Genomic DNA, 18,103 nt, shown 5'->3' on the forward strand with positions numbered 1-18,103 from the left:
AGTGAAACAAAAGCGAAAAATCTGGGTGATCATGGGATTGCAGACCCTACTCTCCTACATGACCCCCCCCCCAAACGTCGGAACAATAAGCTAACCTTGACCAGGTGAGTCTTCTTGTTCTAAGTGGAAATATCTGGAGAGCCCATCGGCATTGCCATGATCAGTACCAGGTCTATGTTCCACTGTAAAGTCCATCCCCTGTAGGGAAATGGACCACCTAAGCAGTTTGGGGTTCTCACCCTTCATCTGATTTAGCCACAAGAGGGGCTTATGGTCGGTCTGAATCTTGAAGTGAGTGCCAAACAAGTATGGCCTCAACTTCTTCAGGGCCCAAACCACAGCAAAGGCCTCCCTCTCAATAGCTGACCAATTCTTCTCTCTAGGGGTCAGCCTTCTGCTTATAAAAGCAATGGGCTGGTCTTGACCATCAAAATTCAGTTGAGAAAGAACAGCTCCCACACCCAACTCAGAAGCATCTGTTTGGACAATGAATGGTTTGGAGTAGTCCGGACTCTTGAGGATAGGTGCCGTGCACATGGCCTGCTTTAGGTCATCGAATGCTTTTTGACAGCTCGCTGTCCACTGAACCTTTTTTGGCATTTTCTTACTTGTCAGTTCATTTAATGGTGTCACAATTGAACCATAGTTCCTGACAAACTTCCTATAGTAACCAGTCAGGCCCAAGAAAGCTCGAACCTGAGTCTGGGTGGTTGGAGGAGCCCAGTCCCTGATTGACTGTATCTTGCTCTCCAGTGGCTGAACCTGGCCTCCACCTACAAGGTGGCCCAGGTATACAACCTGTGTCTGCCCTATCTGGCACTTGGTGGCCTTGATAGTGAGGCCTGCCGCTTGCAGAGCCTCTAACGCTTTCCGCAGGTGGACCAGGTGATCCTCCCAGGTGGAGCTAAAGACAGCAATATCGTCAAGATACGCCGCACAGAAGTCATCCAGCCCGGTAAGGACTTGATTCACCAACCGTTGGAAGGTGGCAGGTGCATTTTTCAGACCAAAGGGCATCACCACGAACTGATAATGCCCACCAGGGGTTGAAAATGCGGTTTTAGGCTTGGCGTCCTCAGCTAACCTGATTTGCCAATACCCAGCTGTCAGGTCAAACGTACTTAAGTAGTTGGCCGAAGCCAATCTATCGATAAGCTCGTCTGCCCTTGGTATTGGGTGGGCGTCAGTCTTAGTGACTGCATTGAGACCCCTGTAGTCTACGCAAAACCTCATCTCTCTCTTACCACCCTGGGTGTGAGGTTTCGGCACTAGAACTACGGGACTAGCCCACGGGCTATCCGAGGGTTCAATGACTCCCAGCTCCAACATTTTCTGCACTTCACTCTTGATGCAGTCTCTAACGTGATCAGGCTGCCGGTAGATTTTACTCTTAACTGGCAAGCTGTCACCAGTGTCAACCTCATGGGTACACCAATCGGTCTGACTGGGTGTTAGAGAGAACATATGTCTGAACGACTGAAGAACCTGTTTACAGTCGTTCTGTTGATGTTCGGAGAGGCTGCCACAAAAGACAACACCATCTACCGATCCATCGTCAGGATTCTGAGTGAGCAGGTCGGGGAGAGGGTCACTCTCCTCTTCCTGTCCCTCATCTAGGGCCATGAGCAAACTCATGTCCTTCCTGTCGACATATGCTTTTAGCCTGTTGACATGAAGCACCCTGTGGGGGCTCCGGGGAGTTCCCAGGTCGACCAGGTAGGTGACCTCTCCCTTTTTCTCCAGGATGGTGTGGGGCCCGGACCATTTGTCCTTGAGTGCTGCTGGGGCCACTGGCTCCAACACCCACACCTTCTGTCCGGGCTGGTAAACAGTCAAGACAGCCTTTTGGTCATGCCAAGCTTTTTGGAGTTCTTGACTGGCCTTAAGGTTTTCAGATGCCTTCTCCATGTATTCAGCCATCCGCGAGCGGAGGCCAAGCACATAGTCCACTATGTTGGCTGCAGGCTTTCTGAGAGGTCTCTCCCATCCTTCCTTCACCAAACACAGGGGTCCCCTTACAGGATGTCCGTACAAAAGTTCAAAAGGGCTGTAGCCAACCCCCTTCTGTGGGACTTCTCTGTAGGCGAACAAGAGGCAGGGGATCAGGACGTCCCATCTACGCCGAAGCTTTTCTGGTAGTCCATGAATCATCCCTTTTAGGGTCCTGTTGAATCTCTCAACAAGCCCATTGCATTGTGGGTGATAGGGTGTAGTGAACTTGTAGTTGACACCACATTCCTTCCACATAGCAGTTAAATAGCTCGACATAAAGTTTGCACCTCTGTCGGAGACGACCTCCTTAGGGAAGCCCACTCTGGAGAATACTCCAACTAGGGCTCTTGCCACAACAGGTGCTGTAGTGGTCCTAAGGGGAATAGCTTCAGGATACCTGGTGGCATGATCCACTACCACCAGTATAAACTTGTGCCCTGATGCTGTAGGTGGTTCCATGGGACCGACGATGTCGATCCCCACCCGTTCAAAGGGCACCCCCACCACAGGCATTGGTATAAGGGGGGCCTTTGTCGTGCCACCTGACTTACCACTGGCTTGGCAAGTGACACAGGAGCGGCAAAACTCCTTGGTATCTTCGTTCATGTGAGGCCAGTGAAAGTGTGAGACGAGCCTGTCCCACGTTTTCGTCTGGCCTAAGTGACCTGCTAAGGGAATCTCGTGGGCCAAGGTAAGTAGGAAACCACGCTGAGACAAGGGTACGACCAGCCTCCTGGTCATGCCAGGCTTGGGGTCTCTTGACTCAGTGTACAGGAGTCCATCTTCCCAGTATACCTTGTGGGTACCTGTGGCGTTCCCAGCAGCCTCAGCAGCAGCCTGCTGTCTGAGGGGTTCAAGAGAAGGGCAGTCTAACTGGTCCTTCCCCAGGTCTTCCCTTGAGGGTCCCCCTGAACCCAAGAATTCAACTTGATCAAGTTCGAACTCCCTAGGCTCAGTTTCCCTCAATTCCTGTAGGTCAGCCTCCTCTGAGACTTGATCCTCGACCTGGGGCAAGGGGGAAGGCGCAGCCTTAACCCTACTGCTCTTTTTCTTGGGAGGTGTCTGGTCCGTTGTTCCAGGATCCAGCACCTGTTCAGTGGGGCATTTCCTGACCTGTGACCTGGTCACAGCGAACACATGTGCTGGCAAACCTAACATTTCCATGTGAGTCCGGTGCTCCACTTCTGACCATTGTGATGACTCCAAATCATTGCCCAACAAACAATCCACTGGGAGGTCTGGACTAACTACAACCTTCTTTTGGCCAGTTACCCCTCCCCAGGAGAACGCTACAATTGCCATACTGTGATTGGTAGTGACATTGCTTGCATTGGTCACCAGGAATTCTGTACCTGGCATGATTTGTCCAGGGTCCACAAAGTTAGGCGTCACCATGGTGACGCTGGCACAAGTGTCCCTATAGGCCTGAGCCATCTTTCCATTTATGAAAGGCGTTTGTCGGTATTTGCCCAAAGTATTGGGGCTTACGTCAGGGGACACGTCCACGTCCCCTGTACTGACAAGGACAGCCTGAGTGAGTGTGCCAACTAAGTTGTCACGCCCCTCAGAACCCAGGGTTAACCCTACTAAACCCTTGGGAGGCGCACTACCACTGCTGACTGTACTAGGGGGCACAGGTGCCTTAGGGGCTGCAGTGGCAGGAGTCTGCCCTCCTCCTTTCTTGGTGCACTCACTAAACCAGTGAGATTTACTTTTACAGTACTGGCACCATCTTTTGGATTGGCCTTCTTTCTTCTTTGGGGGAGCCTGACCCCCACCCTCTTTGGGTTGTTGGGGACCTGTCGAAGACTTCTGGTCATTTTGTTCCCCTTTAGAATCTTTACCCTTCTGGTCTGCTTTCTTCTGACCACCTTGATTCTGGCCCTGGTTCTGTTTAACTCTCGTACGAACCCATCTGTCTGCCTTCTTTCCCAATTCTTGGGCAGAGGTCAGATCCGAGTCGACAAGATGCTGATGCAACAACTGGTTCTGACAATTGTTTAAAATTTGTTCTCTCATCATCAAATTATACAATCCTTTGTAATCAGTAACCTTACTGCCCAGCAACCAGCCCTCAAAAGCCTTAGTGGCACAATCGACAAAGTCAGACCAATCTTGAGACTGCGTTTTCTGGGTATCCCTGAACAGCACCCTGTACTGCTCAGTGGTTAGGCCGAACCCTTCAACGAGTGTATTTTTCAAGACTTGGTAATCGTTAGCGTCCTCCACCCTTGTGGTGAGGAGCTTGTCTCTTCCTTTTCCTTCAAAGGAGAGCCACAAGATAGCTGCCCACTGACTCTGGGGAACACCCTGCACAGTGCAGGCTCTCTCCAAAGCAGTTATCCATTTGTGGATGTCGTCCCCTTGTTTAAAGGGGGGCACTATCTTACCAAGGTGTTTCGTATCAAAACTCTTTTCCCTATTGCTAGGTACATTGCTGCCACCAGTGGGGACTACCCCACTTAACTGTTGCTCTCTCGCAAAGGCAAGCCTCTCTTTGGCCAGGGCAAGTTCTTCCCTTTCGATCCTCAGATTAGCTGCCCTTTCCTTAGCTTCGTACACTCTCCTCTGAGGGGACGTCATCCCTCTTTGAGAAGAGTTGCGAGAGCCATTGGTTTGAAGGGATCTGCCAGAGTCTCTTGACAGAGATCGGGCTCGTCCATTCCCAATGCTAAGCTGACCTGATAGTGGCCCCAGGGGTCCCCCAGTACCGCTATCATGTTTGCTTAAGTTGGACCTGCTTAGTCTGACGACTTCTACCTGTCCCTTATCTGCCTCATCCCCAGAGGGATCCTCATCCTCATCGTCCTCCACATCTTCGTTCTCAGTTGCGAGGTGGATGAGGTCAGGATCGTCTCTGGTTCCCTCAAGGGGAGGCATGTCTCCTTCTGGATTAGAATGGCTAAGAAGCTTCTCAGCCTTTCTGGCATCATAAGTCTCTAGGAGACCAATCAGAAAGGAGGTGGTGGGGTTAGCCCCTTGCTTAATCTTCCTAGAGGTACATACTTGTCGTAACTCATGGAAGTTAAGCGCAGTATATCTTGAAGGGATGACCTGTGGAGGGTCAACTGACACAAGGGGAGACTCAGAGTTTCCTCCTTTGTCCGACATACTGTTTCTAGTGTGGTGTAAGTGATGCACCTACCTACACTACGTGTTTACCTACTGTTCCCTTGCTAAGAGTTGCAGCCAAGGTGTGCTAAGCCTTGAGGAGCTACAACAGCTGGTTCAGTAGAACTCAGAGTATTCTAAGCTTTAGTTATATGTACTAACAGTACTTGTGTGATCTTTCAACAAGATATTCTTAGGATACGTGTGGTAAAACAACAGCAAGCTCAAATCCCAACCGCTGCTCACCAATGTGAGAAGTTGGCCCGATATGCAACGTTCGCTATTCTAGCGACCGCTATGTATCGTTCCAACGACCCTTATGGTGTTTGGTTGTAAGTCAACCTATAGACCAGCTATCCTAGTAGCGTGGATACGAGCAGTCTAAGGCTAAAGACTCGAGAGGGCGCGTTAAGCCAGCTGTTTACCACACATGTACCCCTTGAACACCCAGTGAAAGGACACCACACAAGTGTTATGAAAATAAACAGTATATTTATTAAGAATCACAACAGCCCTGTACTCTTTATGAGGACAGGGTACTAAGCACAAACCAAATCTCTTTAGCAAATACTTCAAGTGCACAATTAAAACAAGTGTCCGAGGACACGGAAAGGTTAAGGTCTCGGTGGACCCGATAAGGCAAGTCGGAAGCGAGGGACTCGGGACCCTAGAGTAAAGAGGCTATGCAGGCACCGAAATGCCGAGTTACCTAGCCACGAGGGCTGCGGCTGCACAAGTCTTACAGGCGTCGGGGTCTTCGCTGACGAGCCAGGAGCCGGAAGAAAAGGAGTTGCTGGCCGGCGACCAGTGATGAATAGTTCGTAGAGATCCAAGCCTGGATCGGAGATTGATGATACCTGAAAGCAGAGGGGACCAAGTTCGTACTACTAGCCAGTAGTCAGAGGGTACCAGGAAGGCACCGGTTGGCCGTCACCTCGACCAGGTGAGTGGGCGACGCTAGGCTCGGCAGTCTCACGGACCAGGAGGCGTTGTCGGCGACCACGGTGGAGGTGCGAGCTGTCCCACGAAGGATGATGCTGTCGGCGTCGCTGGGCCCAGGATGGGGCAACAAGCCTTGGCGAATCTCAGGGCCACGTGGTGGGCCTAAGTTGGCGTCTTGAGTGGACCAGGAGGGTCCGGGGTGCTTCTCGAAAAGATGGAAGCAAGGGCCGGTCTGGAGCAACCAGACCAGCAGTGTTGGTTTCCGGATGTCGTCACAGAAGGGCACAAGCCAGCGGCTAGTGTCCAGACAACGTGCTGAGCAGCGAGCAGAAGGGCCCCACGCAGATCGTGGAGATGCTGGGAGACTGCACTTCGATGCTGGAGCGGCTCAGGGTCGGGGCTTCTCGGACCCCAGAGCACTCACCAGAGAGTTACCTCGATGGTCGTGCTGGTTAAGAAAGCGTGCAGGTTTTGATGATGGCCGGTCCCTCGAGGTCTCGTCGCACCCACAGAGCACAGCTAAGCTGATGACGTGGGTAGAGGTCAGAGGTGCCAGGGAAGCCGGTTCTCGTCGAGCTGGGCCGTCGGATTCCTTGAGGAAGGACTTACAGCAAACCGCAGAGTTCTTAGATGGTGCCCGCTGATGCAGGGTGACTACTCCTTAGTCACAAGGGAGAAATCTTGAGAAGAGTCTTGAATGTCCTTTCGTAGAAAGTAGTTCTTGAATCAAAGATGATCTAATTTGGAAGGGTCCCCGCTCCGGCCTTTATTCTAAAGAAAGGGGTGGGTACATGACTAGGTCCTGCCCTAAGGGTGGGACCAGGAAGGGGGGTAGTTACACCCCTCTCCCCTGCCGGACTTTCCCCAGGCCAGGGCTGTCGCCCCTGGAACTGGTTCTAACCGGCAGATGCGTAGTGAGCACCGGGGTGCCACTCCGCAGTCACCTTCTCGCAAAAGCCCTACCTACCCAGAATACACAAACCCTGTCTGGGACGGTGCGAACACCGCCCTCGACAGGAAACCCTTTGTCCAAGCTCTCCTCGCTGGAAGGACTCCCAGCAGCAGGAGGTCAGACTCGTGTCTGTGGTGGCAGCATCCATTTTGTGGAGCTGAGGCTTTAGTTAACTTTAACCGGGGTTCACAGTTACGTACATGTCGTGTCCCTCTAGAAGGGCGGAATGCTAACCTCGTCGCCAGAGTTGGGGAGAGGGCAGCATCCCGATTCGTATGACACCTTACTCGACATGTCTTGATAACGCGACACCGAAGTTACCGATATGGTACGCGTTATCATAGAACAGCCATTGGGTCTTGATTCCGCAAGCTGCAACCGGGCTCGGCTCGGGCCAGAGCTTAGTTCACACGAGCCCATGCACTCTGCCTTCAGGATTGTCAAGGCCTGCCATAGGAGTGACTGATAGGAACTCGAGTGTCCATCGTATGGTTAGATATAGTGCTACTATATCTAAAGCAAAGTGTGTGTACACGACTTCGCCCCAGCTGTCACGCAGCCAGTTGTGTCAAATTTAGGAGGCCAGCCAGGGGTGGCATAATACATGCTGCAGCCCCTGGCGGCCCTGGGTACACCTATGCCCTGAGTTACAGAGTCTGATAAGGTGGCCCAGTACCAATTGGTAAATGCACCTAGGGTACATGTCGTAATTTTAGAAAGAGAACAGCCAGGCTGTGGGTCTGATTAGCAGGCCCACAGCCAGAGAAAGTCGTAAACCAGTGAAACAAAAGCGAAAAATCTGGGTGATCATGGGATTGCAGACCCTACTCTCCTACAGTCCAGTCTCGACTTAGGTCGTGGTTCGCATTCCACTATTTTAGTATATGGGTTGGTCTCCCCCTGGAGACCACTATGTATTTGTGCTACTTACGTGTTCTGTTTCCAAAGTATTGTGTGTATTGTGATTATATCTCTGGGTAGGATATAATGCAATGTGTTAGTGAGTGTTTATAATAAATACATATTTTATTTTTTTAACTAAACTGTGTGGTTCTTTTTCACTTAACATAGACCATAAAATTAAGTACTGTTAAAAGAAGCTGCTTTACAATCTTTCCGAACTAAGCCTGAAGACTGCTCTCCACAGCTACCACTTAGAGATCTTGCTAGCATTTTTTAAAACAACTAAAATCACCATAGGTGTTGTCTGGATTAGGCAGGGTGCTACACTTACATATGTGAGCACCATATACTAAGCCAGCCTCCTACACAAAGGCAGTATCCTTTCCCCAGTATGTGGCTAGTGCTATGGGTGCCCCTACTGGTCCTAAAAGACCGCAATCCATGAGACAGGCCTGGTCATAGCACACATGCATGATCCTTGTTCGCTCAAGACAACAAAAATCAGCACCAGGGATCCAGAGATCGACGCAGCTGGGGCACTCAAGGCAGGGGTGCATGTCGTCACTATGTGAGTCCTGTTTAGTCCTTAGAATCCTGTTTTTTTAACCCGAGCTGTTCTCTTTGAATTTACAAATGCCATACACACCTTTCTGCATGTTGAGCCCGCAGTTTCAAACCAGGTCCTATTGTTTATTTATTTAAACTGTGTTTCAAGCACAACTGAATAACTGACTCCCTTCTCAGCATAATTGGATTATTTAATCTTTGACGGGTCTTGAAGTGGAAGGGACATTTTTCATTATTTTACAGTGATCGGTTTCAGAACTTCACTTGTTATTGTTTTTGCATAGTGGTGTTTTGAATTAATTGCGCTATTGTGTTTACAGTTTGTCTGATTGGAGAAAAGACAGAACATTCGGCATGTTTTCTAGTAAATTGTACTTATTTTGGGAAACGTTTTTTTTATTAAAAAAAACCTTTGGAATTATAATACCTTTTTATGAATTCAGAGAGAACAAGCAGCCAAGCACTAGGATTACATCCATGTGACTTGTCGTTACAGCAGCTGTGCCCTTGGATCAAATTTAGCTACAATTTAAGCAAATTGATTAGTGCTTGTATACCCATGGACAAATCCTTTTTGGAGGAACCCGGTAAGGCACTGTTTGTTAACTTGCGGTTTGCAGCGGTGACATCTAAATAAACGGAGATTAATAAATGCTTTGTACAAATATGACTTCATGGATTCCGATTTGATTAGTGAAGGAACCCTTTCTGTAATGACATACCTTCAATTTTCCGATAATTGTAATTTCTTGTCAAATTAAAGCCAAAAAAGAAAATAATATAAGGAAAATACATGTATTGACCTATTCGTTTTTTTATATCATCCCGTAGGGTTAGTGGCCGTTGCACTGACAGAAAGGCTGTCCTATGAAGATCGAATAAACGCTTCAGCAAAGTTATTGTTGACACCAATACTGATTATTATTTGGAGCTTCGCTGATCCAATCCATCCTCAGGTGTGTCTGCATGTGGAGGAGTGCAAACGATTTAAAGCTACATGTGGAAAATATTTTATATAACTTCTATTTCAGAATTTACCGATGGTGAGATTGAGAATATTAATATAATGGTTGAATTGTTCAGTCACCTACTTCTGATAGTTCTTTTTTATCACAGGTTGTCTTGTTTACAGTCAGGAGCTGCAAAAATAAGTCCCTGAACATTGTTGTTGAACATTGTACTGTATTGTAATTGCATTTGTATAGCACTTACTACCCTTGACGAGGCGTCAAAGCACTTTTTCGTCGAGTAGCACGCTACTCCGGGACCCATAGAGGATTAGTGTTGAATTAGTATAGGAAAACATGCACGTATATTTTAAGTGGTGGTTAGGTTAGTCAGTTATTTGGATTCGGAAGGATAGCAGAAGGATAAAAAAGGAAAAAAAGGTTTGTATTTATACAGCGCTTGTTACCCCTAATAAGGTGGTGAAGCACGCTACTCCGGAAACCCATAAAAGATTAGTGGTGAATTAGTATGGTGAAATATGAAAGTAATTTGATTGGTGGATATTAGTCAGTTATTTGGAGTGAGAAGGATAGCGGAGAGATAGAAGGGGAAGAAAGGTTTGAATTCATATAGCACCTGTTACCCCTGATGGATGTTGAAGAGCTTTTCTGGTGAGTAACACGCTACTCCTGAACCTATAAAGGATTAGTGTTGAAAATTAGTGTAGTGAAATATGAAGTCATTTGAGTGGTGGATATGTTATTCAGTTATTTGGATAGAGGGGTAGGTTGCGGGATAGAAGAGGGAAAGAGAATTGTATTTATATAGCTCTTGCTACCCCTGATGGGGTTTTGAAGTGCTTTTTGGGCGAGTAGCATGTTACTCTGGAAACCATAAGGATTAGTGTTGAATTAGTATGGTGAAACATGAAATTAATTTGAGTGGTGTATATGTTAGTCAGTTATTTGTACTGAAAGATCAGAAGAGATATCAATGTGCACTTTTGGGGCTATTGTCGCTTATCTTGCACCTCGAGGTCCCATTTGGCTTCCATTTGTTAAATTGGACATTGATTCCCCACAAGGGCAGATTTGGCAGTGTCCGACTTGGGGGTATTTAGGGTGGGGAACGCCTCACATTATGAGCATCAGCAGTGAAAGCAACTTTAAATTGGCATTATACACTCTAAGTGCTTTGGCTGTCTCATCTTGTGAAGTCAAGACGCAGTTGCATCTTCACATTTTTGTCTGTTTGCATGTGTTGGTTGAAGATATTTGAGCTATTGTAGAACCTTTTAGTTCATTATTTTAAAAAGAATCTTTTTTATTAACATGTTCGGCATTTAACAGATCACTTCGGTTACAGTGCAGCCCAGTACAAGTTACATGTTTCCGTTTTCCAGGTTTATAATAAACATACTTGTAGACAAACATCCTTAGGACCAGCGCCCCCCCTCCACCTATTCCTATTACATGTATCAGGCATCACTTGTCTCAGTGTACACTCCAAAGCTCCCACATTTTCTCCCATTTTTTTCAGGCACACCCTACTCCGATATAGCGTGTGCTCTGCTCGTTGACACCAATATAGGTCTGCAGCCCATTGTGACACCTCCGGTGGGGCCACCGCCCCCCCCCCCACAGTGCTTAGCAATATTAATTTTTGCAATTACTGCCGCCCATTTTAACAATTTATCCGTGCGGCTGGGCCACAACTGTTCATTTGAAATAAGCAGCAGGAACCATCTTGGGTTTTATAAGACAACCAATCCCACTACTTCTGTCATGATGTCCCCCACTTTCTTCCAATATATTTGCAGCACTGGTCACCCCCACAACAGGTGAAAAAAGGAACCCTCCTGCCTGCATCACCTCTGACATTGATTATTTTCTATATATCCCAAGCGGTTGGTTGCCTCCCGGGAGTAATATACCCTGCGCAGAATTTTAATTGGATGAGCCGGAAACCAGCACAGATCATGACCTCCCGTGGCCCCTGTATCACATCCCTCCATTCTTCCTCATCTATCTGCCCTAGGTCCTCCTCCCATTGTGCTTTCAATGCCACCAAGGGGTCCGGAGACTTATTGATGAGCTTTCTGCATATACACAATACGGCTTTAGTGGTCAATGTATCTGTCAGCAACCTGTCCTCCAGTGGAGACGATACCAGCAGGGCTGTCCCCTCCTGTATATAGTATTTTAGGGCATGTCCTAATTTGAGATATCTCAAACACTCTCCCTGACTTAGTTTGTAGTCTTTTTGCAAGTCTGAGACTGTCACGCAAGCTCTACCTCTCCACACATTCCCCAATCGTTCCAAGCCCAGCAACCTCCATTTGTGGAAGCCCTGTAGGCTGCCAGGCCCCTCAATATGCTTACTTTCTCAGAGTGCTGTCATTTCCGTTAGAGCCCTTTGCCAACCTAGGTATTTGAGGGCAGCGTTCCATACCTTTATGACTGTAGGTGTATGAGGCGACAGAGCTTTGGCTTTCCCTGGATTGTGTAGGAGACATGAGTATCCTTCCTCTCCCATGCTGTCTCTGTCAACGCGATAGGCCGGGTCAGCCCCATCCCCAAACACCCAGTCATTGACGCATACTAACTGCGAGGCGCATTAGTACAGCCTAGCGCTTGGAACCGCTAACCCCCTCTCATAAATTCCCTTTTGTATTTCTTCAGAGCTGTGCGCGGTGGGCCTCCATTTCAAATTAAAGGTCTCAGCTCAGCCTCCACCTGTGTAAAGAATGCATTTGGGATCTCGAAAGGGGTGTTCTGTATGGCGGAAAGAAGTCACAGGAGGGTCATCATTTTAAATAGAGACGCTTGACCCATTAAGGTGAGCAGCAGTTTTTTCCCACGCTCGGCGTCTGTTCTGAAGCGGGTCAGCGGCCTTTCGATGTTTCTCTGATAAGAAACATATGAGCTCCTGGTGAAATTCATTCCCAGTTATTTGAAGCCTTTGGTTTCAATGGGGAATCACACATCTAGTCGTAAGTGTTGGGGTACCACGTGCCAGGGGGAAGAGCAAGGACTTACCCCAATTAATATGATAGCCGGCGTAATCGCCGTAGATGCGTAGAATTTGAAGCATCCTATCTATCGATTGCCTGGGTTTCCTGGCATACTGTAGGACATTTTCGGCGCACAATGATTTGCGCTCCTCCCCCTCCTTCCCAGTGGGTATCCCCCAGATCAATGGCTCGCAAGGAATCCACACCACAAGGGGTTCAAGGTCCAGGGCAAGAAGGAGTGGGGATGGGGGCACCCTTGTCTAGTTCCTTTCTGTGATGTAAACGCACGGGATATTGATGAGTTCACCCTTCCCGTGCGAGGGGCTGACTGTATAGAAGCCTCACCCATTGTATAAAGTTAGGTCCAAAACCCAGGTGACCCAGCACCTCAAACAGGTAGTCCAACTCGATGTTATCAAAGGCCATTTTGGCATCAAGGGACAGCAAAGCTGCCTGGTGTAAATCCTCTGTGGATGTAATGTGGAGAACCCCAAACAATCTACGTAGATTAAGTCTTGTGCTTCTGTGTGGCATAAATCCTGCCTGGTCTGGATTTATGAGGGGTGTAATTACCTTCAGAAGTCATGTTGCCAATGCCTTGGCCAGGATCTTTGCCTCATAATTTATCAACGAGATTGGCATATATGATTAACAGTTTTCATGGGGCTTACCTTCCTTTGGGATGACGACAATTGTCGCCAACCTCTGATCGGGCAGGAGAGTCCCTAACGCTTTGGCCTCCTCATACATTGCAAGAAGGTGTTCCGCTGTTTTATATAGAAGTACTTTGAATAGTTTATGTGGCAGACCATTTGCTCCTGCTGCTTTCCCAGATTGCAGCGCTCATGTGGCTGCTTTGACTTCCTCTACTATTAAGTCCCATTCTAACATTTTGTTGTCATCCTCGGATAGGGATAGCATTCGGATGTCTTTTTGGAATTCCCTACATTCCACTTATGATTTTGAAGAGGGGGATGAGTATATTGACTTATAGTATGTGGCAAAGACCTCAGCTATTGCCCACCAGTTTCATGCAGATATCTGCTCCTGTCTATAATTCTGGCGACCCAGTTACACTCCGTTCTATTTTTTATTGAGCCAAGCTGGCCTTGTCCCCTACATCGTAGAGCCTATGTTGTGTGGCTCGGGTGAAGGTTCTAGCACTGTCCTCCATTAAGTCCCTCAACTCCTTTTGCTTTAGTTGTAAGTTATGTCTGATACTAGCATCATCTGCCTCCCCTTTCCCCATCTGTGCATCAATAACTGCTATTTCTCCCTCCAGGGCCAGACCTTTCTGAATCTTGTCTTTCTTTGTCACTCCAATATACACCTATGCCTTCCCTCTCGTTACCATTTTAAATGCTTCCCAGACCTTTATTTTCTAGTCAACGGACCACACATTTTTAAAGAAAATAGTGCTCAGCACCCTTCCTTGGAGCCAATTCGAATTTCAATCAATCAATCAATCAACCAGGGAATTGTAAGCGCCCTGCTCACCTGTGAGGATCTCAAGGCGCTGAGGCGGGGGTCCGCAGATCTGTTTAGCCGAAGAGCCAGTTCTTCCTGAAGATGTTCAGGGAGGGGCGTGTCTGATGTCTGCTGGTAGCTCGTTCCAGGTCTTGGCTGCAATGTGAGAGAAGGATCTTCCGCCTGCTTTGACTCTGTGGATGCACAGGGTTTCTGCCAGTGCGAGGTTGGAAGATTGGAGGTTTCTTTTGGGTACGTGGAAGTTGACTCTGTCATTGAGATATTTGAGTCTGTTGTTGTGTAGGCATTTGTAGGCGTGAGTGAGTATTCAGAAAGTGACTCTTTTCTCCATGTGGAGCCAGTGGAGACTTCGTAGGTATTGACTGATGTGTTTGTGTCGGGGGATGCCCAGGACGAGTCTGGCAGCAGTGTTCTGTATTGTCTGGAGTTTGCGGAGTAGGGACTTGTTGATGCCGGCGTAGAGTGCATTTCCATAGTCCAGTCTGCTGGTGATGAGTGCGTAGGTGACTGTCTTCCTTGACTCAGGGGGGATCCACTTGAAGGGCTCGCGGAGGATGCAGAGGGTGTTGAAGCAGCTGGAGGTGACGGCTTTGACCTGTCTGTTCATGGTGAGTGACGAGTCGAGTACGATGCCGAGGTTCTTGGCGTGGTCTGAGGGGGTAGGTGGGCTTCCGAGGGTGGTCGACCACCAGGTGCTGTCCCATGCAGAAGGGGAGTTACCTAGGATGAGAACTTCTGTCTTCTCGGCATTGAGCTTCAGGCAGCCGTTGGTCATCCAGACTGCGACGTCTTGCATTCCTTTCTGGAAGTTGAGTTTGGCAGTGGTGGGGTCTTTGGTGAGGGAGAAAATGAGCTGAGTGTTGTCGGCGTAGGATACGATGTTGAGGCTGTGTTGTTGGACGATGGCTGCGAGGGGGGCCATAGAGATGTTGAAGAGGGTGGGGCTCGGGGATGAACCCTGTGGTACTCCGCAGGTGATTTTCGTGGGGTCAGAGAGGAAGGGTGGGAGTCAGATCCTTTGGCTTCTTCCGGTGAGGAATGATCGGATCCAGTCCAGGGCTGTTCCTTGTCTGCCTGCGTCATGTAGTCTGGTGACTAGTGTGCGGCGGGAGACAGTGTTGAAGGCCGCTGATAGGTCAAGTAGGATGAGCGCTGCGGAGTGGCCTTGGTCCAGGAGGGTGCGGATGTCGTCTGTGGCGGCAAGTAGGGCGGTCTCTGTGCTTCGGTTGCTTCGGATTCGGGATTGGGACGGGTCGAGGATGGCGTTCTCTTCAATTAATTTTGTCAGTTTCCTGTTGACTGCTTTCTCTGCAACTTTCACTGCCAAAGGAAGGAGCCAGATGGGCCGATAGTTCTTGAGGTCGATGGGGACAGCTGTGGGCTTCTTGAGCAGAGGTCTGACTTCTGCGTGCTTCCAGTCATCTGGGAAGATGCCTGTTTTGAGTTTTGTGGTGTAGATAGTGTGTTGTAGTTCGGGTGCGTTGGCGGCTGCGGCTCTGTGGTAGATGTGAGAAGGGAAGGGGTCGGAGGAGGCCCCGGAGTAGATGCGTTTCTGATAGATATATCTGCCTTGTGGATTCCTCACCTTGTGAATATCCCCCATGCGCCAGCAACGTTCGGAAAATTCTTTGTAGCACGCCGGCGTGGACGACGTCATAGGAGCACGGCATTGCGCGTGACTCCGTCTGACGTCACCGACTCCTCATAAGGCCCACGTCGGCGTGATGACGTCTGTTCCCTTTTTTCCGCTAACGGTTTCTGGGATCTTCTGCGATACTGAAAGTATCTTGTTACTATTTTGTGTTACTGTTTCTCTATTGAGTGTTTCTTCTTCGTCGAGGATGTTGTTGTGGATGAAGTTCCTCAAGGTGGCTCTAGGAGTGCGGTGGTGAACCAGGCGGCTTTCCTGGGGCATTGTCTGTCGGGGTTGCATGGCCGGCGAGCTCGTCTTCTGCACAGTCAGAGATCCAGGTGTGGAGTTCTCTGACTGCGTGGTTTGCAATGGGTGCCTAGGTGTTGTTGTATCGGGTGAGAGTGGAGTTGGGTTGCTCATCAGCAACCTTGCTCCAGTTCCTTTGTGGTGGGCGTGGGGTTGGATTGGGTGCTTTGGGTTTGCTGATGGCTAAGTGTATGCAGTGGTGCTTGGTCCATGGTGGCTGCGTTGTGTGGCTGATTTGGACGCTGTTTCCTGCCGCAAAGTTAGGGTCGAGGGTGTGTCCTGCTCTGTGGGTTGGTGTATTGACTAGTTGTTTAAGTCCGATGCTGGCGAGGTTGTCAAGAAGGATAGTGGAGTTGGGGTGTCTGGGGATGTCGAGGTGGAAGTTTAGGTCTCCAAAGAGTATGTAGTTTGTTGAAGCAATGGCGTGGGGTGCGATGGAGTCGGTGATGGTGGTGGCGAAGGGTGTTCGGGGGCCGGGGGTGTCTGTAGACAAGAGTTCCTCGGAGTGTGGATTTGGGGGTGGTCTGGATCTGGAAGTGTAGGTGTTTGGCAGAGGGGAAGGTTTTGCTGCAGGTGGTGAGGCTGAGGGTGCTCTTGTGGGCGATGGCGAGGCCGCCTCCTGGGTCGTTGGGACGGTCTTTCCTCTGGATCTTGTATCCGTCTGAGATGGTGGTGCTGATATCGGGGGCAGAGTATGCGTTGGTCCAGGTCTCTGTGAAGAAGGCGATGTCGGGCGAGAGAGAGTCGAGTAGGTTCCAGATTTCCATGGCGTGTTTGTGTACGGAGCGTACGCTGAGGAGGATGCATTTTAGGTTGTCCCCTGTGCTGGCGTTGGTGGTGTTGGAGGCTGGGGTGGTGTTGAAGGTCTGGGGGTAGTGGAGGCAGGAGAACTGGCTGTGGGTCGTGTTCAGCAAGGCCTGTTGGCATTCTCTAAGTCTTCCAGGGTTGAGTGCAAGGGGGGTGGTGGTGTCGTAGCGATGGGTAGTGGGAGTTCCAGGATTCCTGACGCTGGCCACGGTCGGGTCGCGGACGGTCGCAGAGGGGCTTGCCTTTGGTGATTCAGGCTGCATGTTCTAAAAAGTCGATTGGGGCTTTTCCGCAGGTGCCTGGCGACAAAGAGGCCAAGAAACAGGACCAAATTGCTAAAAAGACTTTTTCTTCGGCTAGTATGGCACTGAAATCTTCTAATGCCACTTGCTTTATGGGTAGATACATTCATGCTCTAATGGACTCTATGCGTTCATTAATCCCTAAGGTTCCTGAGGATATCAGAAAAGACTTTGAGGAAGCCTTGTCTGACTCTCAAGCGGCTGCCCGTCAAGTCATCCAAAGCGGGCTTGATACTACGGATTCAGTTGCAAGGATCATGGGCACAGCGGTTGCCACTAGGCGTTCACCCTGGTTGAAGTCATCCGATTTTTCAACTGATGTGCAGTCTGCTTTATTGGATTTGCCTTTCGATGGTGAGGGGCTCTTTGGGAGGAAAGCAGATGCGGCCATGGAAAGATTCAAGGACAGCAGGGCAACGACTAGATCTCTTGGCCTTCAGGTCAGAGGTTCTACGACCAGGAAATTTAGAGGTTTTGGCCGCTCCTTTCGTTCATTTAGACAAGGGCAGCAGCAGCAACAACAGCAGCAGCAGCAGAATACCTTGTGTAGATCATACAGGGGGAAGCAGAGAGCACGTCCTCGAGGGCGTCAGCCCAATTCCTCCTCCACCTCCACCAACCCCCCAGCCACAGAAAAGCAGCCCTAGATCCGCCATTCAGGATCATGTAGGCCCAGTGGGGGGCCGGCTTACCCACTTTCTACGAGATTGGGAATCCGTTACATCAGATCTTTGGGTTCTCAATCTCGTAGAAAATGGGTATGCCCTCCCCTTTCGGGAATTCCCTCCCAATTACCCTCCTTGCCAAGGGTATTGCTCAGAGGAACATCTGTTTCTCCTTCAGGAGGAAGTCCAAACTCTATTGAGGAAAGGTGCGATAGAGGTGGTCCCAGAACGGGAAAGGGGTCAGGGATGCTACTCCGGTATTTCCTGATTCCCAAGAAGGATGGCAGGCTTCGTCCTATCCTGGATTTTAGGATCTTGAATTTTTACCTGAAGCAGGAGAAATTCAAGATGCTCACCCTTGCTCAGGTTCTTCAGGCTCTGCTGGAAGAAGACTGGATGGTATCTCTCGACTTGCAGGATGCGTATTTCCACATCCCCATCCAGAAGTCGCACAGGAAGTATCTCCGTTTTACG

General features: G+C 49.2%; 1 protein-coding gene across 1 annotated transcript in view; it reads left to right on the top strand.

Moving 5' to 3' along the window:
• DNAI3 (dynein axonemal intermediate chain 3) overlaps positions 1 to 18,103 on the top strand; it is a 1,122,635-nt gene that overhangs the window by 312,901 nt on the left and 791,631 nt on the right. The window contains exon 10 of the mRNA XM_086954055.1: positions 9,299 to 9,423. Coding sequence (XP_086810181.1) covers positions 9,299 to 9,423 — 125 coding nt within the window. The remainder of the gene's footprint in view (positions 1 to 9,298; positions 9,424 to 18,103) is intronic.

The sequence above is a fragment of the Lissotriton vulgaris genome, chromosome 1_1, assembly GCF_964263255.1.
Source record: "Lissotriton vulgaris chromosome 1_1, aLisVul1.2, whole genome shotgun sequence".
NCBI classification, from domain to species: Eukaryota; Metazoa; Chordata; class Amphibia; order Caudata; family Salamandridae; genus Lissotriton; species Lissotriton vulgaris.